The 22,783-nt window shown below is 38.0% G+C and overlaps 1 protein-coding gene across 1 annotated transcript in view; it reads left to right on the top strand.

The window, feature by feature from the left end:
• Nucleotides 1-5,720, top strand: part of LOC107664534 (transcription factor MafG) — a 7,528-nt gene extending 1,808 nt beyond the window's left edge. The window contains exons 2-3 of the mRNA XM_016455126.1: nucleotides 3,519-3,592; nucleotides 4,932-5,720. Of these exons, the coding sequence (XP_016310612.1) occupies nucleotides 3,557-3,592; nucleotides 4,932-5,384 (489 nt within the window). The 5' untranslated portion in view covers nucleotides 3,519-3,556 and the 3' untranslated portion in view covers nucleotides 5,385-5,720. The remainder of the gene's footprint in view (nucleotides 1-3,518; nucleotides 3,593-4,931) is intronic.
• Nucleotides 5,721-22,783: the final 17,063 nt, after the last annotated feature.

Genomic DNA, 22,783 nt, shown 5'->3' with positions numbered 1-22,783 from the left:
TTGTTCGGGAGGCAGACACACTCTGTCAGTTTAAATCTAGATTAAAAACCCATCTCTTTAACCTGGCATACACATAACGCACTATCAAATTTCTATAATTCAAAATCATTAAAGAATTGCTAGGCTGCATTAATTAGGTCAACCGGAACCAGGAACACTTCCCATAACATCCGATGTACTCGTTACATCGTAAGAAGAATGGCAATTATGCTAATATTAGTCCCTTTCATTCTTATTCCGAGGTCACCATAGCCACACAGATCCAGTCCATATCCAGTCCAGATGGTGGATCAGCACCTAGAGACGACCTCTACAGCCCTGAAAGTCAGCGGAGACCAGGACAACTAGATCACGTCAACTAGATGCGCCCCAGAGACAGATCCCTTGCGAAGACCTCGTCACCTCGACGACCATCGGCACAAGACCATGGGAACGAGACAAACCTCTGCACCTGTGTTGCAGCCTGGAATTAAACCACCCCATGCTGGTTTCATCTGGCCAGAGGAGAACTGGCCCCCCAACTGAGCCTGGTTTCTCCCACTGTCACCGATGGAGTTTTGGTTCCTTGCCACTGTCGCCTTTGGCTTGCTTAGTTGGGGACACTTGACTGATTACACAAACACTACTGGAAGAGAACTGAACTGGATGATGACATCACTGAATCATCAATGAACTGACTTTAGCTGAAGAAATGACTCTGTTATTGTCTTCTTGCATTATTGACAAACTGTTTTCCCGTTTGACTCTGTAAAGCTGCTTTGACACAACCAGTATTGTATAAAGCGCTATACAAATAAAGGTAAAAAAAAAAAACAGTCTGGAACACATCTGGAGCGGTGACTAGACAATTCTGATGTTGGTGGAGAAGATCCTGGCTGTCTGGAACATGCAAACGGAGGATCACTGAAGAGAAGGTTCTGAAGTTGTTGCAGAAGATGGGGGGCACTAAGCTTGTGGTCCTTGTTGCTGTTGCTGTTGCTGTTTCCAAACTCCCCAAATTGCAGAACTTCCTTGTTTCTCCTTAGAACGACTTAGCTTAGCACATCTTGGGCTAGCACATTTAACTTAGCACGTACAGTAGAGCAACAACAGCTTAGCACATAGAGAGTGTCTTTGTCTCAGAGAGAACCTATCTTTTCCCGAGAAAGAGGGATTTGCAAGTTGGTGCCTTTCAGATCCAGCATTTTCATTGGCCGATGCTGTCGGAGGTGGCAGATGCTGGCATGAGGTTTATTTGCATAGCTTGAAGTCCACATTTAGGACAATGTCTTTAAGGTTTTTCCTATGCATAATTCACTTTAATTCCAAACCAATTCCAGATTAACCTACACCTTGTGCTGAAAATATGAAGACCAATCATCAATGGGTGATGCTGAACATTGACCCATGCATTCATGTGTACAGTACGGGGCTCCAGATTGCGACCATTTTTTCTGCCGGTGCGACTCATTTTTGTGAGCGGTCGCACTGGCGCGACCACCGCGTTGTCCAACTCATAAGCGCTGCCATTTCTGTTGCATTTGAGAAACTTCAAACGGCAAACGAAACGAAAGCGAGACTAAACCGCGCTACATTTCAGCTGCGCATCGCGGACCGTTCAGCTCGGACCGCGACGCAAACAAACATGTCCGAGCTCAGAACAGCTTTACTCGGGAGGCAAAGTTGATTTCGCGACACTGTTACTGCACAGATGCAACAGTGCTGCGAGATCCAGTGAGAAGCGTTTGAATTCATCGCACAATGATAAGATTGCTGCGAGATCTAGTGAGAATCTATTATAAATAGCGCTGACATACGTCAGGAAACCAGAACCGGTAACGCTAACTGTGACCATGGTGTTGTGGTAGAAATAGTCGAATGCATTACATCATTCATTTCAGGGTTTGTACAACCTTTTGAGAGAGAAATTCAAGCACTTTTCAATGACTTTCAAGCATTTCACACAACTATTTCCAGCACTTTAAATCTCTAAAATGATCCAGTTTGAATGTTATTTTTAATGGGATGACCAAAATATACTTTGTGGTAAACAAACACTTATGTAAAATAAAAATAAAAATACATCAAATCACAATTATAACCAGTACGGCAGCAGAGGAGCACGTATTGGCTTATTAATCTTTAATTTCTACTTGTTCTCTATATTTTGAAATTATAAAATCACTTTTATAAAATATCAAATCATCAAGAAATCAGATTTTGTCAGAATTGTACTTTTTTTTTTTGGTGTATGAAGAAAAGTCACAAAGTGCCTTGAAAAACAAACTTTTCTTCAATTTGCTACTAAATCACACATAATAAAAAGTTGGTCAGTTCCATATACCAGAAGAATAATGGTACATTTAATAAGAGTGGAATATATACATTTTCTATATAAAAATTAGATTTTGCACCTGTTACTTGTTAATAAAAGTAAATTTTGTATGCATCTTAACTCAAGCTTAGTGCTTTACTGTCAAATCTGTATAAACAATAAACAAAAGAATAATAAACAAGAAATGAACATAATATTGTTAGTAACTGCACTTATTAATGCAAAACAATAGTAATTTTATGATTAAATGATCTATATTTTAATACTCCTTGCACACCACCCCCAGCGCTACCAAATCTGCTCCTGGCGCCACCATCTGTAGAACTTAGTGGTGCTGGTGCCACTGCTCTCAAATGTTAGTCTGGAGCCCTGCAGTATATACCTTAATAGGTAAGGTTGCTTACATTGTTGTATCACAAACAACACTCTTCAAGTATATACAGTTCTGTAAATGGATATGAAGGCTTAATCAATTTTGTGTCCATTAAGTGTGAATGCATGTGAAGATCTGTTCTTCCTTAGTGGCTTTGGCCACATGGCAAAACTTGTTTCTCTTTTGAGAGGAATTTACGATCATTTACACTTTGATAAGATTAAGGGAGAACAGAGCAGTTGCTGAGCGAGTTTAATGTATGTTAATGTTAACCCCCCTCTCCACAAGAATAGTGTTGTTTATCTTAAGCAAAAGTCATCCTTTGTTATCCACAAAAGCCTGATCAAATCAAAATGAATCTTCCACACTTTGTGTAGAAAGGGGGTTTGCCTCTTGACTGCTGTTCACTACACTAAGCTTTCTTTTTTTTCCACTTGGCGAATGATAAAATTGGTGAAAAAAATCCACTTGAGTGAGATTTGCATCGAGGGAGGAGCCTGTATCATATGTAGAGATCAGAAATATCATAAAGTCTTGGAGTAACCACCCAGATCACCCTATACTGCATATTAACAAATGTAAAAAGCAATTTGTTTGTTTTTGATGTGACTTTATTTTGCAATCTGTTGCATCTCTGGTGACAGGCAGCCAGGAAATTCTATAAAGATTTTAATAAAGAGAAATTAACATATATTCTATCTTAACAGAACAATTCATAACACGGATTGAAATTAACTTTGTAATAGATCTTAATGATCAGATCCTGTGTGTCTACCCTCCGGACTAAGAAGCATCTGTCTGATCTTTGGGAACTCTCTTTTGTATTCACAGACCTGTCGAGCGAAGCAGTGGAGAGTGGCTCTTGTGGTATGACTACTACAAACAAGGGCAACAAAGCATTGAAGGTATGTTCAGATGATATTTCCAGAAATTGTTTTTTTAAACCACAGTATTAAAAAGTATTAAAGGTGACATATCATGAAAATCTGACTTTTCCAGGTTTTAAGTGCTATAATCAGGTCCCCAGTGCATCTACCAACCAAGGCAACATGAAAAAGATTAACCCAGTAACTTTGTTTTGGTAAGCCTTTTTCTGCAAGCGTCTGAGAAAACGAGCGCATCTGATTTCGCTCCCTTGGTGACGTGGCAAAGGGATCTCATTATAATATTACCGCCCCTTAATCTGTAAGTTTACACCCACGGCGCCGTCATTGTGTTTTCGCAAGCGACAACGGTGTACTAGTTCTAATGCCATGATGAAAGTTTGAGCAAAACATGCTAACTGTTCTGTCTTTGGCTGCACAAACGAGCACAGAACACTATTTAGAGTCCCAGCCTCAGAGGAGACAAGAGAGCAGTGGATTTATTGATTTATTTACTGTATATTGCTGCTGCCACACAGATCTAAAATAAACATGCAATTTATTTCCCAGCTTTTTACCTTCACAGACATAACCGACTGTTTTTTGTAACTCATGTGTGTTTTTACTGTAAACTTGTGTGTGAATGAGAACTTAGTTTAGTACTCACATGCTGTGACAGCCGCTTTCTGTCCGTGTGCTTCGGATGTGTGCTCTCAGAAAACCGTATAGTTTAGTCAGAAGTTTAAACTAATATGGTTTAAAACACATGATTTCAGCGCGATAAACATGATAATCAGCACCAAAACAGATGTTGTTTTAGCAGGTCCGAGCTGTAATGGCGCAGCTCTATTCTGGAAAAGGGGGCAGGGAGCAGCAACTCATTTGCATTTAAAGAGACAGGCCCGAAAAACAGCACGTTTCTGCTTCCACTCAAAATAGGCATTTTCAAAATGATGAGTATTTTGAGCTGAAACTTCACAGACACATTCTGGGGACACCAGAGACTTATATTACATATTGTGAAAAGGGGCATAATATGTCTCCTTTAAAGAAGAAGAAAAGTATTAAACCACATAATAAATCACGCTGCAATCACATATGCATTACCATGAACTAAAAATGAGCAATGTATTTTTACAGCATTTTCCCAAGCCAACATACTGATTTTCTTTTTAAACTTAAGATTATTTATTATTAGTATTCTTACTTATTAGTATTCACCATTTTCTCACTTAGAGAGAGAAATTTACTGCACATCTACTGGATAGGACTCATCATTGTAGCTTATTTGATATCGAAGATCATTCCAATTGCCCTCAGTCTCCCCTGGCCTCCCTTCCCTCTCTTCTCTCTTGATCTAATCCCTTGTGGCTCCCTGCAGGTGAAGCGAGAGCCAGGTGAAAATGGCACAAGTCTTACAGATGACGAGCTGGTGTCTATGTCTGTGCGGGAGCTGAACCAGCACTTGCGTGGTCTGTCCAAAGAAGAAATCCTACAGTTGAAACAGCGGCGGCGCACGCTCAAAAACCGTGGCTATGCCGCCAGCTGCCGCGTCAAACGTGTCACACAAAGGGAGGAGCTGGAGAAACAGAAAGTGAAGCTTCAGCAGGAGGTGGAGAAGCTCACCTCGGAAAATGCTAGCATGAAGGTAGAGCTTGATGTGCTGCGCTCCAAATATGAGGCTCTCCAGAGTTTTGCCAGAACTGTAGCCCGCAGCCCTGTTGCTGCTGCCAGGGGCCCCATCACATCTGTCATAGGGCCCCTCATACCAGGCAAAGTGGCCGCCACCAGTGTCATCACCATTGTCAAGTCCAAAACAGAAGCACGGTCATAATGCACAAACAGGGAACATTTGTAAGTATATTGGTCAGCGTATTCATCAGGCACAGGGTTACGTATGTTATATGACATGATCAAATTCATCAAAATCTGCTCTGTGACTGTAAAAATATAAACAGACAACACTAAAGTCTCTCTGATGTCATTTACAACCCTTGTTGTTAATGAACAACAACTTTTATCAACATATCATTAATCAGAATATTACACACTTGAGGTCCACCCAAAAAATATTAGAAACATTTGCCATGTAGTCACCGTCATGTTGAACTAAAGTTAAGTTGTTTTTGTGCTGCTTTTTCCACACAGTAGAAAGTATACATTAACTGACGAGTGTCAATTTCTACTAAAGTTTGTAAAATGCACCATAAAAGTATCATAAAAACAGTCACAAAAAAGTCACATTGTAACATTTAAACAACCTGTGATTAAAGACTTGATGCCATTTGTCATCAGTGTGGGGGTAACACATTACAAGTAAAAGTTATGTAATCAGATCACTTTTTCAAGTAAGTAATGCAAGTTACTTTGTTTTCCCATTTATTCATTAACACCTCTCCTGTCCCTGTGTTGAGAGAAACTGGGAATGAGGTGCAGAGGCTTATTAATTTCACTTTTGGTGTGAAAGGGTCTTTACAGTTTCCATAAATATAACTTTTGGGATTTTGTTATAAAAAAAAAAAAGCAAACCCAGCCCAGGTGACAAACAGTAATGCAAAAGTAATATAATGCATTACTTTCCATAAAACAAAATTAGTTACGTTTTTATAGAGAAAAAATCAATTGTAATGCAATACTTTTAAAAGTAACTTTCCCCAACACTGTGTCACTGACTTCAAACCTGATGCAGTGCATCTTATGTTACCTAATTTAAATACGTGTATGCGCTAAGAGGGAGAGATTGTTAATGAATAACTTGAATTTTAATGTGTCCCAGATTTTTTTTCATCCTTTTTGGGGCTGGACAGACATGGCCACTGTATGCTTTTATTGTATGGAAAAGAGCGTGGACATTCTGCTAAATCTCTCCTTTTTGTGTTTCATGGAAGAAAGTTAATCATACGTGTTTGGACTGACACAAGGGTTCATGTGAATCCAAACATGTATGACTAACTTGAAATGTCACACTTTTCATTTTCTCGTTTTTGGGTTAACTGTTCCCTTTAGCTCCAACTTGAGTTACCTGTGCTTGATATTGTCCACTGACTGATATACAGATGGGGAAAACTATATATATTCACTATTCTATCAGAAATGGCACCGTTCCCTTAAGACATAAGGATCTTGTAATTCAAAATGCGAGCAAAAATTATTTTTAGCTATTCTTTCCTGTTAAGTTCAATTCCAGTAGTGGAATGATGTTTACAAGTTACATTCTGAGGAATATGACCGGGAGAGGCAATAAACTACTGTATTTATGCATGGGAGAGCAGAGGCCCTGTTGAGCTGTGTGGCAGGTGATGTTCATCTTTTGCAGACATGAGACATGAGAAAGCCTTTTCTTAAAGATATCGCAGAGAGAGGAGGCATTTACTTGTTTTTAGAAAATATTTGAAGTTGGTAAAACTGATCATTCTAGCTTTGTTCAGAGTTGTAGAGCTGTAGTTTCGTTGTTCTGTGCTTTGTGTGGATTGACTGGCCTCAGTTAATTTTCCCGAAGCAACCCATCACAAGCTTTATTGTTGAATTGTTAGCAAATGGTCTCTGATATCTTACTCCATCTACTTTGTTGTTTTCCTTTCCTGAATAAGAAAACAGAAAAAAAGTTATTTATATGAACAAAAAATAGTTTGATATCAATTTTGCAATTGTACCAAAAGTGGCTTATTATTGAAGTCTGATTGCTTTTCTAGTAAGTAGGCGCGTGCAGTGGGGTAGCGCGTGGCGTGCTGTGTATGTGGTCAGGTGGCAGTGTTGTTCACTGTGTAAGTGTCCAGCTGTTTTCTTTAAATGAATATTATAAAGTAATATAGACAGTGTACAGAAGCCAGTCGCTCATATCGGCTCCTTCCATATCTGTAATGAAGATGTCTTGCACTCAGAACATCTGGGTTTTGTTGAATGATACAATTTCCAGCTTTACTGCAGCTAACTATAACAATCCCAATTTGACGCTTCATAATGGTGCATAGCCAGTCTGCGGTTCTCTTTCAGCACAGGTGGTTGGGCAAAACACAATTAATCCTTAATGTTTCGGTGTAACAAAAATAGCAAGACCTGAATTTAAAGTTGTGGTTCTGTTCCAAAACCTAGTGAACTGTTCATTTTAAGGCATCATAATGTGCTCTCCCAACACGAAATCTGTTGTAAAGCATGGCATGGCACAGAACAAGTGACAAACTCACTGAAAAAAAATTACAGAAATGCATCCATCTATTCTCCCAAACCACTATATAATAAATAGCCAATACTTTATGAGCAAAATATTCAAGTGAAAAATGTAGAATGTGACTTGATTTGATTGTGACATAAGTGGAGGGGTTGAAAATGAATGTCAGCTGAACAGGAAAGGTGGATAAAGTTATTACATTTACTGTAACTATAATCATTGCTAAAATGTTTGTATATAAATAACCAAAATTGACTTTTTTACCCAACAGTATTTATTTGTGGTATTTATTTATTATTAGACGTATTGTTGGGTAAGCTTAGCAACTCTCTAATGTCAAAATCTATTGAAATCAACTGTGAGTAGTGTTTCGACCTAACTGACTGTCCATTTCAGTTCGGATGCTGCCTATACCGTATGTCTACAGACAGCAAGACAGTCCCTCACTAGGGTTTGGAACAGAGCTATAATATTAAAAAAGTTAATTGACTGTCAATCCTGTCATCTCGCTCATGTTCTGTATCTGATGGACAGATGTTGTCTGTGGATTCAGAGCAGAACTACATACAGCATAAAGATGTTTGAAATAAGCTTGATGAGACTTCTCTGTGAGAGATGATCAGTGTAAGTGAAATGCACTAATGAAATGGGCTTATTTTGATATGCTCTTCCCTGTTATCATCTCAGGACATATGTTCAGTGTAATATAAAAAAGAAAAAGCACCAGAAGTACTTCAACTTGTAGCCCTGATGTGTGTCACAGCTACATATACACTTTCTGGCATGGCAAAGTATTAGCGACCCTGAGAACTTTGACTGCAGATCACTGACTGCAGTTAATTTAAAATGATAGTTCATCCAAAAAAACAAAAAACACACCCACCCTCATGTTGCTCCAAACCACTATGAAATTTCTGGTCTGCTGTTTTTCTATACATTTAAAGTCAACAGTAATTTTTAATGCCAAGTTCCAAAAAAGGAAGCAAGCAATGTAAGTTGTAATGAAAGTAATGCAAATTACTTGTTTGCTCCATAAGTCGTTTAAAGCTAAACAATAAAATGTAAGCAAAATGAACCCCTTCAAGGGTGATAAATCCTGACCGCCTGGTGAGGCTTGTTTTACAGCAATGAGCGGTAACACATGGCTAAGTAATGATGACAGCTTTCATTTATGAATAAACTATTCCTTTAAGGAGTTAACACATTGAAACTGATTCACTGTGACAAGAATGCACTGCCCTCTTACCTCAACTCCGCCTCACATTGTAGATTCAAGGCCAGATTCTGAAAACATTTCTACCCGCCATCAGAAAGAGGTTTTGCAACAGTAAAATATGCGTCCCACATTTTCAGCATATAGGGTGTATTGTTTCACCAGTTTGGGGACTAATCTGTTTTTAGAACTCATTGCTCACATAATGCACTCAACATATTCACCCGTCTTGTTTTGTTTGCTTTGAAAAGCAGCTGTTTGGAGTTTTTACTCTGAGATTTTCAGCATACTTGTTACGCACAGCACTTCTCTGTGGTGTTTAATGTAGTTCTTGGATAAGTGCCACACTGTACCCTTATGTGCACATAAATTATTGATACTCTTGACCAATGATGTTTGTGGTAGTTTGTATTTTAACACTATTGTAAAAGGACTGCTGAGAAGAAAGATATTTCAGTGTGATACAGTCACCACTGCAAAGCTAAATGTGTGTTTATTAGCTCTGTTCCAAACCCTAGTTATCATCCTAATGCATCATAGGCACATTCCTGACTGGAAGGCTGTTCCAGCTATTTGCTTTCTAAGAAAACCTGTTTTGGCCAAATTCTAAGCCAATGAATTTCTCTCAGTATATCCAAAATTATCATTCAAAAAATTCCTCCAAGATGGCGGACATACTTCATACTTCAAGCAGTTTTATTCAGTATGGAAAGTATATGAACATAATTCAATTAATTGAAAAAATGTGGATGCTTAGCAACATTCTTATGTGAGAATCAGTTTGAACTACAGACTCTTGTACATCTAATGTGAGAAGCACTATCTGTGCCATTTCAGTTCCATTTCAGTTAACATGCAGCTCACTAAGTTTTGGGACAGAGTTATTGTAACTGCTACTAATTGACTGTATTGTGACTGTATTATTATTTTAATGGTAGGCTATGCAACAGGCCTTTCATTGTTTTTATGGGTCTTGAATCATTAATGAATCCTATCAAAAAAGCAGCTTTTTTTCAGTCACCACATTAATGACAATGTTATCGAGCTGTAGGCTGATAATTCATCACTTTCTTTGTTTGCTGAGCAAGTGACTGTAAAGGGTTTTATATTTGGCACTCAGAGTAGTTATTTGTCTCAGATTTGTAGGTCATAAAATAAAGATATGAAATGTGAGTTTATGATTGGTGATCATTTATAGAATATGTTTTGGTTATTTTTATCAATGGGTTCTAATAAGATATATTGCAGTGCTTTGTATGAAACACCGTAACAAAATGGGTGAATTGTAACTATTTATTGATGAAATTGTTGTACTTTTTTGCATTCTAGATACAACACTGTATTCATATTTAATGACTGTGAATTTGAATCATGCAGTTAACAATTTTTCAGATGTGGCTAAGTTATTGATTTACTGTTGTATATAATGTATGTTTGGTGAATTACAGCTTCTTTTATTTTGTATATGACCAATAAAAATGTTTTGAGAAAGATCTAGGGACTTCAGGGACCCAAATACTTTTACACTTATGCTGTACAGTATAATCATAATTTCTCTCAAATTGTCATTTGAGAAATTTGTTACCTAGTTTGAGAGATATGATGATTATGTAATTTCATCCAGTAACCAAATATATTTTTGGTTATGTTCCATGGCATCGTTACTGACCCAGTTCGATTCATGTAAAAATAAACCAGTGGGGAAGGCTTATTGCTCTTCATTTTGGTTTTAGGAGACTGCTATCATTTAGATGGCACAATTTCTCTCTCTGTGATCCAAAAAAAGATGTCAGTCGACCTAGTTCAAGCAACCTCTGAGAACATATTTTTGTCCTGACATGAGTAAAACACTGGAGTCATGAGCAATGTTGAGGTGTGCCTGTCCTAAATTTGGGTCGGTAGAATACAAGGCAATTTTTTCCTCTATGTTTAGAAGTGTTCACTGGCCCAAACGCTTCTTTCATCAACACTTTTCTCTCAGCTTTTAAACTGTGGGATTAAAAACTGAATCACAATAAAACAGGCTCATGTAACTGTCCAAATTAATATGGTTTGATTACATGCATTTCAAGGCAGCTACATAACACTTAAAATGTGACTTTTTTTGTAATTTGAATAATTGGTCACTTTATTTTAAGGTTCTATTCTCACTATTAACAAACAATTAACTATGACTTTTGCCTCAATAAACTCCTAATTTGCTGCTTATTAATAGTTAGTAAGGTAGTTGTTAACTTTAGTTATTGGGTAGGATTAGGGATGTAGAATATGGCCATGGAGAAAATGTGCTTTATAAGTACTAATAAACAGCCAATAGGTTAATAAAAGGCATGCTAATAAGCAACTAGTTAATAGTGAGAATTGGTCCCAATACTAAAGTGTCACTGCAACCACAATAGATATCAAGGGGCATCTCGTCACTCCCAATATTCAAATTAGTGATTAATCAATAGAGTAATCATTAATAATTGAGAAACCATTGAAATAAGACAGCAGATCTGCTCTCTTCATTGGATTGGCAATTATTGTAGCTAATATAATTGTAATTATTGTAATATATTGTATATATTATCTAGTCTATCTAGTGGCTGATCGGTCCATAGGACATTAAGAGCTCCTCGGAGATATGCTCCCCTCCAGAGGAGAGCCCAGACTGCCCCCAGGATATGAGTAATTTGTCACATGGAGTGGAGAGGTGAGCGGATGGGTGATGTAGGACAGCATTCGTCATTCTTACCCACTTCTGCAGCAGGTGCTTGCCCCAGATCTCTCAGCCTGGAGCCAGTGGCACAATTAATGGGGCTCATGCACCATCATCATCAAGACATCCACTCTTCTACATCTCTTATATCTAACAACATAGCAGCTGCTCCCTGAGGAAGAAATATAGCATATCTTTGGCTGTGTTTGAAATAGAATACAAGCTCGCTATTTACGTGACAATTATTCACGAATAGTATGGGAAACGGATCATTTAAACAACAGTGTGCTACATTGACTACGTTTATATGGACATCAGTAATCTAATTATTTACCCTATTCTAAATAAGCCAATATTATGATTATGGTGTTTACATGAGTTGCTTTTAGAATATTCCTTTCAGGTTCCCGTTTTACATGTTATAGTACATAGTTCGATTATTGGCACACGTCATTACGTCCCCACGTGACGCCATCCGACGGGTGTTTTGGGTGTTTAATACTCCACATGTCTTAATTCGATTTCTGTTTACTTCGAGTATGACTTTAGCCGGATTAAGGTAATCAAAAATATCTGTTTACATGGTAGATTCTTAATCAGAGTATTGTCTTAATCGTATTAAAATCGGAGTATTGTTGTCCATGTAAACGTACGCCGTGTCACATGATGTTCATTCCAGTTATCATCTTGGTGGGTTATCATCATTTTTTATAAAATTTTATGTGAAAATTTAGCAGTCTGACCAAATAATAAAATAGATATTTGTTATGTTAACATGTTGATGGAGGTTGCTGGCATGTTGTTAGCTTTTGTTAGCAATATTTGGGTCTTTCTGTAATTTAGGGTACATTTCATGTCCATTGATGATAATTATGTACTTTCTAACAATTTCTTCAGAAATGTTGTATTTTATCCAATAAGTGAATAGATACTATAATCTAACACAAATATTGTTGTGCATTCTGTTTTTCAGTTTGCTTGACATTGCCTTTATGTCCCTTAAAGGATTAGTTCACCCAAAAATTAAAATTAGCCCATAAATTACTCACCATCAAGGCATCCTAGGTGTATATGACTTTCTTCTTTCAGACGAATCCAGTCGGAGTTATATTAAAAATTGTCTTTGATCTTTCAAGCTGTTTAATGGCAGTCAGCGGGTGTTGCAGTGCATCAGTCCAAAAGAAGTGAAATAAAAAGCGCCCATCCATAATAAAAAGTGTCTCACATGGCTCCGGGGGGTGAACAAAGTCCTCCTGTAGCGAATCGATGCGTTTTTGTAAGAAAAATAACCATATTTAAAACGTAATAATCAATTTAATCTAGCTTGCGCTCACTGTTGTAAATGGAAGCAGCTCCAGGCGGATGACGTAAGACGTTGGCGTTGCGCATGCGCCAGTGAGTCTCGTGAAAAGCAACGTTTGTTACCATGGCTAGGACATATTTATCAATGTTTGCTCTGAAAGGTGAGATTTTTGTTTATTTTAACATCCTGATCATACGATTCCTTTGCTTCTTCTTCTTCTTTTTTTGTTGTTGAAATTATTAGCCTAAATAAGCTGACGAAATACAATTACTGTAACTGTGAAAGCTGGCTAACTTACTTTACAACTTCCCTTAAAAAATTTAACCATATGGTTTTACTATAAAAATTAATTAATTAATAAATACAGTACATTTTAGTATGTAAAAAATAAATAAAAACAAAAAATGGTTACTATAGTTAAACCATGGTAACCACAAATTAACCATGGATTTACTACACTAACCATAGTTTAACCATGGTATATGTACAACTGTGGTTATACAAATGGTAATCAATAAAAAAAAAAACACGGTTAATTTTCGTTTTGTTGGGGTAATTTTGGCATTGTTGTGGTCCTCCCGTTGTGGTCTGCACTTGCGTTTCTGTATTTGGTTGTGTTGTGAGCATTTGTAGCGCATTTCACTGGTATCTCAGTTGACAGGATGTGACACGATCATTGGATTCGAACATGTTGCCTTCTTACCTCAGCTTTTGGACACAGCCGTTGTTAGCTTCTAACATGTGTTACCATGTTAGAAGAATGCTAAAATGGATGCTATTAAACCACCGGAGTCCTTCAAATGTTGATAGCAGCTGACAGACATTCAAGCAACAATTCACACTATACATGCAAGCACTTTGTCTGTATAGCAAACCGAATGCACTGAAAATTACAATAAAGTAAGAAAAACACTATTTAGAGAAATGTAGCTGACATTAGGTGCTGTCAAGATTTGCCATGGAAGCAAACTTGCTTTGTTGCATTCTAAAACTTTCAGTGATAAAGAGGGCACTGCTGTTGCTGTCAGTCCCATAGACTTTGCAATCACTCATGAAATGCAAAAAAAAAAGTCAAGGAGCTAGACAGAGGGCATGCACATGTTCATTCAGCTGTAAATGTGAAACTTAATACGGGAGCAATCTAATCAGCATAAGCGACATAAAGGAGATGAAATTGAAGCCCCAGATTAGAAGCAACCCAGCATCACTCAAAACCTACAATGGGCAGGACACAGATACACAAGGTGTGTGCAGACTCAGAGTACTGTATGTGTCAAGAACAAAACTCATCACATTCTATTTATTCTAGTCCAAGATAATCTTCCATCTTTCCTTGGTGATAAAGCCTGGATTGGTGAAAAGAGTGTACTACATCAATAGTCATGATGTAGTAGCAATACAGCAGTAAACAGCAAATTACATTGTATGCAGACTTGATGATATTTTCAGAGCACTGGGAGCATTTCCATTCATTACAAAATTCAACTCAAAGAGGCCTGTAGTGCACGCTCCAAGAAGAGTTTTGGTAATACTAAAAGACAAGGAATCTGACAAAATGACAACTCTAGGATTAATTACATTGGTAGTGGAGTTACCATTGTGTCACATCTGCACCTTGTATTACATTTACAAACATTTGCATCAAGTTGGTCAGTGCTTCTGTATCTCTCAACTTGCACTCCATAAAAATCTATTGTATATACACATAAATATGCATATATATTTATATTCATTTTATATATGTTACCATTTGCACTTCTGGTTAGATGCCCTGCACAATGACAACAAAGTTTAATTTTATAATCTAATCTAATCTAAACCCACAGACTGGAGACACTCAATGGTCTGTGTCAAAAAGAAAAATTGTGATCTGAAAGTATGCATGGATAAATGCAAGCATAAAAAGAGAACATTACCAGATTCAAAGGCATTAAGAGATCACAAGTAAGTATTTTTTTTTTACAGTATTTTATTTTATTTCATTTCACTGGTCAATTCATTCTAAACCTCTTTGCAAAAACTGCAAACCTCAGAGAACTGTTGAATCAAAAATGAGTTCAAATGGACAAGTAAACATGAACAAGAATAGAAACTGGTGAAGTAAACATTGACAACAGAGCCATTTCTTACCCTTCTTTGATTCATCCAAGAACATCAAAATCTCCTTGGATTTGTCAAAACATGGGCTATCCCAGTTTTACTCCAACCATATGCTAATGGATGGTAACCAATAGCCTATGCCTGCAGGAAGAGGACACAATCTGAGTGCAGAAATGCTCTGATCGAAAAAGAGTGGCTTGGCTTTTGGATTTGAGAGATTTCATGACTACGTGTATGGCCTGCCATTGTACACAGCAGATCAAAAATTCTGAATGAGATGCCTCCATCATTTAGTGTCTAATGAGAAGTCTGCAACAATATTATTTGAATTAGTGTACAGGGAAATACATAGTCCTAGCTGATGCACCATCTCATGCACTATAAACATGTAAATCCCCAAAAATGAGTTCCACTGAAGTCTGGTCAGAAATTCAAGAAAAAAGCTGAGGAAGCAGCAAAATATCCAGTTTTGCAAGCTGTAATTGAAAACTCTTGTTCACAATTCTACAATGTTAGAGCAGAGCTCAGTGTGGTGTATGGCAATCTTTTGAGACGAGAGAGAATAGAAGTGCTGACAAAAGAGATGCTTCTCAGGATACACGAAGGGCATTTTAGGATGAAGAAATGTAAAGAAGATACAAGGATTCAATCTGCTGGCCTGGAATCAATTCTGACACTGAGAAAATGGTCAACAGAGCTCTCGCAGAGCTCTTAATGAGTCATAAGATAAGAACACTTTATTACAGAATTGACAGGCAGAAACAGACAGCTCTATAAAAGAGACAAAGGGCAAACAAGCAAACCAAAAGGATGAAGCTGTTATCAAAGAATGACACTGTTAGAGATTCAAACTGCTGGGACAATAAATCTGTTGTCTTGGAAGAAGTACATCCAAGATCATACATGGTCAGAACAGAAAATTGACAGGTTTCCAGGAGAAATCACAAAAGTCTCCTTAAGACAGAAAACAAGCAAGACTCTGAATGATCAAAAAAGTGAAGGTTCAAGTCTAATCTGAAGCGCAAGTGCATCTGATCATGCAGTCTTCCTCTTCTTCTTCTTCTTCTTCTTCTTCTTATTCTTCTTCTTCCATTTCAATGGATAATGGTCATCATGGACCATTAGGAATCCTATAGCCTTCATTTGTAAATGCCTATGCTTAATGGGATTTGAAAAGAATTTTAAAACAAACACCACAGACCTGTTTGATGGTCATAGCTTGAATACTTTAGGCTGCATTAATTGTTTAGAAATGTTGGTCTGTTGGTCTTCTGAAGAAGAAGAAGAAGAAGAAGAAGCAGAAGAAAACTTCAAATACTGAAAACTGGCATACACATTATATAGCCTACACACATATAGCCTACTACAGCGATGGTAGTAATAACAGAATAATAGTATTTATCATCTTATTGTAGAAACTCAGACAAGCACATTTGTTTTTAAGAAAAACAATTTTAGGGAAGGAGAGAAATGGTCGGCAATATGGTCTCAAAGGTGCAGTGGTGGACCGCCATCTGCTGGATAAATATCATACATCTCCAGAGGGGCGCTAAAAGCTTAAAAAATTACTTTTAATTATGTCATTATTATAGTGAAAGTGAAAGGTGTCATTCTGTTTATTCGCTTGTTTTTAGAGAAAACAGACATCAAGATCTTCATGCCAAAAACAAAAGGGACCATCCAGACTTTTATCAGTGACATCTGTCTTGGTAATGGGGTACATCAGTGTCCACAGCATGGGTGACTTGCATATGTGTGAAGGTACCACTGAGGCAGATGGAAAAACAGACATTGAGTTCTCCATGCCAAAGACGAAAGGGATCATCCAAACTATCAACAGTGACAACTGCAAAAGTTTCATCTGTCTTGGTATGGGGTACATCAGTGTCCACGTCATGGGTGACTTGCATATGTGTGAAGATACCATTGAGGCTGAGGCATATAGTGGGATTGTACAGAGACATGCTGCTATCAAACTGACGTCCATGATTATTAGAGTGAGACAATGGCAGGTCTTATTCTGTATGTGCTACAACAGTGAGGTTTCGTAGACACAGAGTGGATGTGCTTGACTGGCCTGCCTGCAGTCCAGATCTGTGTCCTATTGAAAATGTGTGGTGTGTCATGATGAACATTCACCAAGGATTGTTGCAGTCTTTTTTCAAATAGGCAAAAATTCCACTTGTAAAACTGCAGCAATTGGTCTCCTCAGTTCAGAAACAATTAAAATGTCTAATTAAAAAGAAAGGTGATATTTGCGTATATATATATATATATATATATATATATATATACACACACACACACACACAAAATACATGTTTACTAAATACAATCGAGTTGATCAGTAAAAACACAATAATAATAATAATAAAATATTTTTGCATTTTTACTCTGTTGTCATACTTCCGTTTGTGTTGTTTCATCTTTTGATGACTGTACTATTAATTTTAATGTTATAATAGTAATAATAATAATAATAAAGAATGAGAAGCTCAATCTTTTGACTAGTAAAACAAATTGAAATAACAACAACAAAAATATATCATCATCAGGGTCCAAGCACATGTGGACAATTAGGTGATACAACTGAAATTTATATTGTCAAATATCAAGTGGTTTTTACAACGAAGTCCATCTTGAATCTTAACTGATAGTTAGATTTTGATGAAACAGGTTACAGCAGCACATACTGTTAAGGCCTTTTTTATTTTCATGTATTCCTACGATAAATATTTGAAGCCTGCTAGCTATTAAAACTCTGCATTTGTGTGAAATGTTTAAACTTTAATGTGCCATGTTTTGTAGAACTGGAACCAAGTTTACACTTTAATAAATACATTATCAGCTCAATATCTGTGTTTTGTACACTGATAACACAAACCTGCTTCTGGTATACAAAAACAAGAAGATTTAGATTCTTGCACTTTGCTTGTATGTTATTTTTTTTAATAATAATAATCATATTATATATTTGTACAAATTATATTATAGTAATACTGAAATTGAATAATTCCTAAAATTAAAAAAAAAAATTGGGCTTTGTGTTGTCTGTATGCAGGGCCGTTTCTAGGCATAGGGGAGCTAGGCGGTCGCCTAGGGCGCCACCAGCTGAAGGGGCGCCAATGAGCGCACGTACTGGCACTTTTAGCAGGGTTGTGATAAAGAGAGGCACGGTCACCCTGAAATATGACTGCCGCCCCCACTGGATCCCCCAACATTATTGGGCTAGAGTACTGTCAATCTGACGATGCCTGTATGCCACTATTGATTGTTGCATGCAAAGTTTGCATTTGGAGCGCTCAACAACGCCATTAGATCAGTGGGCTCTGTCAATGCTTAAAAATCTTCATGAGGCGTAGCCTAAAGCAAGCCAACTAATATTCATGAGCCACGCCGTTACTAGTATGATTCGTTCCTTCGCTAACGTCCTTTAGACTTTAGGCACATGAATTAAGCCTACGGACCAAACGTCTTCTTACATCACTAATATTCATGAGCAAGCCTTCACGGTAGTATGATTCGTAATTTTGCTGGCCGGCAGAGGAGGCGTTGTCCCACATTAGAACGTAACCTTCATTTAATGCTGAAGCCGGCTATCCTGGAAAAGGACACCTATTTCCCTGTCCTGTAACACACACTGAATATCAGTGATTATAGTGAATATCAAGAGTTTGACTTTGCTTTGTGCTGAAGTGCTTGTAAATAAGGGCTGTATAAAATGATGAAGAACGGGCATCATGTGAGCAGAGCTCCGGCCGCCGCAGCCTGCAGTCCGGAGAAGAGGAGGCGTACTGTCCGCGTCTGGTGCGATGGATGGTGAGTGCACGCTGGAATGCATTTTCACCGCATTGTCATAAAAAAAACAATATCCCACATCTAATATAAAGTCTTACAACATTAAATGCTCAAGATGTTTTGATTGCTTCAATTAGTACTGTTACTAAAAATAATAATTAGGAATATTTAATCATACAGTATATTGTATATATTGTATTTGTAATATGAATATAAGAGTATGTCTAAGCATGTCTAGAGACTAATACAGTAAGAAAAAGTTGTATATTTGTTATAACATTATTTTTAAAATATAATGTTTTGTGCTTGCATTTTTAAGTTTATATATACTATACACACACACACACACACACACACACACACAATACATACAATGTATTTTATTTAACTAAACATTATACTAAAACACTATCCCCCTCCAGAATCCCATGCATAATAATAATAATAATTCCTTACATTTATATAGCGCTTTTCTGGGCACTCAAAGCGCTTTACATAGAAGGGGGGAATCTCCTCAACCACCACCAGTGTGCAGCATCCACCTGGATAATGCGACGGCAGCCATAGTGCGCCAGAACGCCCACCACACACACCAGCTTATTGGTGGAGAGGAGACAGAGTGATGAAGCCAATCAGCAGATATGGGGATAGTCAGAGGCCAATGGGCGAATTTGGCCAGGATGCCAGGGTTACATCCCTAATCTTTTTCAAAGGACATCCTGGGATTTTTAATGACCACAGAGAGTCAGGACCTCGGTTTAACGTCTCATCCGAAAGACGGTGCTTTTTGTCAGTAGTGTCCCCATCACTACACTGGGGCGTTAGGACCCACACAGACCACAGGGTGAGCACCCCCTGCTGGCCTCACTAACACCTCTTCCAGCAGCAACCTAGTTTTCCCAGGAGGTCCCCCATCCAGGTACTGACCAGGCTCAGCCTTGCTTAGCTTCAGTGGGCAACCAGTCTTGGGCTGCAGGGTGATATGACTGATTATTTCACACTTCGCTTTAATGCACAAAAGTGCATGTGATTCACTGAGCATGGATGGCTTGGAGTGCTAACAGGCTTGCCATTTTATCTGCTTATGAGTTGGGTTTATCAGTCTGAGTTAAGATAAACATTGTAGACAGTTCTTTCTAAAAGCAGACTTTGTCTGATGAAGTATCAGAGTTTGTGAGTTCATTTGGCTGAAAAAAATGTGTTTGGTGATTCATGTGCACGAGGGGAAGGATTATAGAGCCTTTCTCTTTCAGAATTCCAGCCATTTCTGTCCGCCTGTGTGATGGTGTTTTTTTTAAATGTTGCAGAATGTTTGGGATGCCAGAATATTAGACAGTGGAGTGAACTACCAAAGAGAGGCAGTGTAAACAGAGTGCCCAGTGACCCCCCTCAACCCCACCAGTCCACACCTGTCAGTTCTTCCCATAAAACCCTTTACTGCATAGCAAGAGAATATCACAGTGAGCCAGTGCCTCAGCTCATAATGCTGCTGGCTGCGCTACTGTTTTTTTTTTCCGTAGGTTCACTTGATGCTGCATCAGTAACTGATGCTCTGGGATCCACCTCCAGGTGTGATGATTGTCTGAAGAATGTAGAGAATCACAGCAGTTCATTCATTGGCTGATAGTGCTGAGGCGCCATGTCACCAGTTTCTCAAAATGATGTGATTCATCACGAACGAGGACACTCAAAGTACATCGTGTGTTTGGGCTTTGGTCATGCTCAAGCTGCACTGAATGGCTTGCTAAACTGCACACACTGTGGAAAGATTAAAATGAAGGTGTTTCACTCGAAACTCACCTTCTTTTCAAAACAATAAAAATAAAAAAGGAAGATCATCTGTCCCCAGTCGCCTGGGTTCTAGTCTTAGTGTGTCCTTACTAGTCTCCTTAGTTCCTTCACCTGTTTATCATATTGCGTCATGCATCTCCTTGAAACCACAATATATGTGACAGAAGAATTTACCACATTTAATGAAGAAGACTGGTTTCTCCAGAACGGCCGGCCACTGGAGGAATATGTGGAGGGCTATCAACAACTTTACAACGAGGCACACTGGGATGATGAATAGGTTTGGTTTTTTTCCGATACCGGTGCCAAATCGATACTTTTAAAATGGTACCGGTGCCTAAACGGTGCCTAAACCGATACTTTTAAAAAATTTTAATAAAATAAAATTACCCAAAATAGGATGGATTGGCCATTATTGAGCGCTATAAACACATTTAATATCTTTTTCATTCATACTGGACACCAGAGGGCGCCCTCGCGCAGCAACTCCACATATGCATAACAGAGGGAATAGAACTCAGGAAATCCCTAATATGGACAGGCATAGCTATCACTGTAACTGAGTAAACAGAAGATATAAACGTTTTGAATGATAAAACAAAGACAATAAACACTCGACTGTGACAATGTATAGTTTATCTGTGTTATTCAAGCCATCTCTGGTATTTTCATCATAATTAAGTATATTTATAATCCATTGCTAATCGACACAGCCTTTTTACCATGTGCTTTTTACAGCCTCATTCTGTGACAAGAAGCCACATCAGATCACAAAAGGAAGCAGTTGTGGAGTAAAAACGTTATAGTGTTCTCTTTTGTTGGACAACAGGTTTAGAAACGCTTCTCATTGCAAGTCATTACAAGGAGTTGTGCTTTTAAGTCGGAATGTGAAAACAACATGGACACTCGCGTTACTACAAAGATGTGTTGGATTTGTATTATTAGAGCTTTCCGACTTTCATGAATTTTCTCAGTCTGGAAATTGGCACTGTATTGGCACCATATTGGCACCAGGTTTCGGTACCCAACCCTAATGATGAAACCCTGAAAGGGCCAGATGCTGCTGTTGGGGGAGGATCACCGTCCCTTCATGGAGTTTGTTGATTACACCTTGTGAGTATGCGCATCCTCCCTCACCGTGGGAATCATTGAGAACAATGCCACCATTAGCGCTGCCTCCCTGGCACATGTTCTATCACCAGCAGTTATTTCTCCTGCCACTCCAGTTAGGATTCATCAGCCCAGCACAGCAGGAGAGATCTTCCACCATGGACCAGAGTTCGATGCCCCAGCTTGTTTTATTAGTTTTTTATTGTGTCTGTATAGGCTTTTTATTAAGTTTTAGTTTTATTTAATTTGAGTTATTTCAGTACTTCAACATACAAAATGGAAATGAAATAATATATATATATATTGAATGTATTTATATATATGTACATGTATATGTATATGTGTGTGGCTGTACATACACATGTAAGTTAGTTGTTTTTTGGTGTTTGGCTTAGTGTTATGTTAGAATCATTATTATACTCATACCTTTTGTTCTTTTAATATTTTGAATTGTTTTTAGCTTGATTTTTTTTGTTTTCGGAGTCCAGCCCGGGGTCGTCACATGTGGTTGCCGCTCCTTTGTCGAATCTGCCGGGCTCGCCGTTCTCGACCCCGCCGCCTCTGCTCACTCTAGCCCCCGCTCACGCTAGGCCATCGTGTTTTTCGTTGTGAAAGCGAAACTACTTTTTTGTCATTTTTATTTAATTTCTTTTATTTTCTTAAATGTGTGTATATATATAGTATTTATAGAGTTTTAGCTTTTAGTTTTAATTACTTTTTCTTATTTGTAAGTCGCTTTGGATAAAAGTGTCTGCTAAATGACTAAAAGTACAAAGTACAAAAGAAAAACAGTCATCGACGAGATTGGGGATTATGCATGAGGGACATGGTCCCCACGCCGAATTCACATCTGATGCAAGTTTGTTGAACCTTGAACGTGTGAATTTGCTACATCAACTAATATTAACTGCTTGGTTTGGAACTGATCTCAGAGTAAGCGGTGCTCATGCATCGCTGCATTATTGACAATATACCTTTTATGCCCATGAATTGTTACATGTTAATTAGTTTTTGTTTTGTTAATGTGGCCGTGCCTTAAGAGCAAGATT

Source organism: Sinocyclocheilus anshuiensis, unplaced genomic scaffold (assembly GCF_001515605.1).
Source record: "Sinocyclocheilus anshuiensis isolate Anshui unplaced genomic scaffold, SAMN03320099.WGS_v1.1 scaffold435, whole genome shotgun sequence".
NCBI lineage: Eukaryota > Metazoa > Chordata > Actinopteri > Cypriniformes > Cyprinidae > Sinocyclocheilus > Sinocyclocheilus anshuiensis.
Note: the sequence above shows the minus strand (reverse complement) of the source record. Positions and strands in the feature narration are given on the sequence as shown.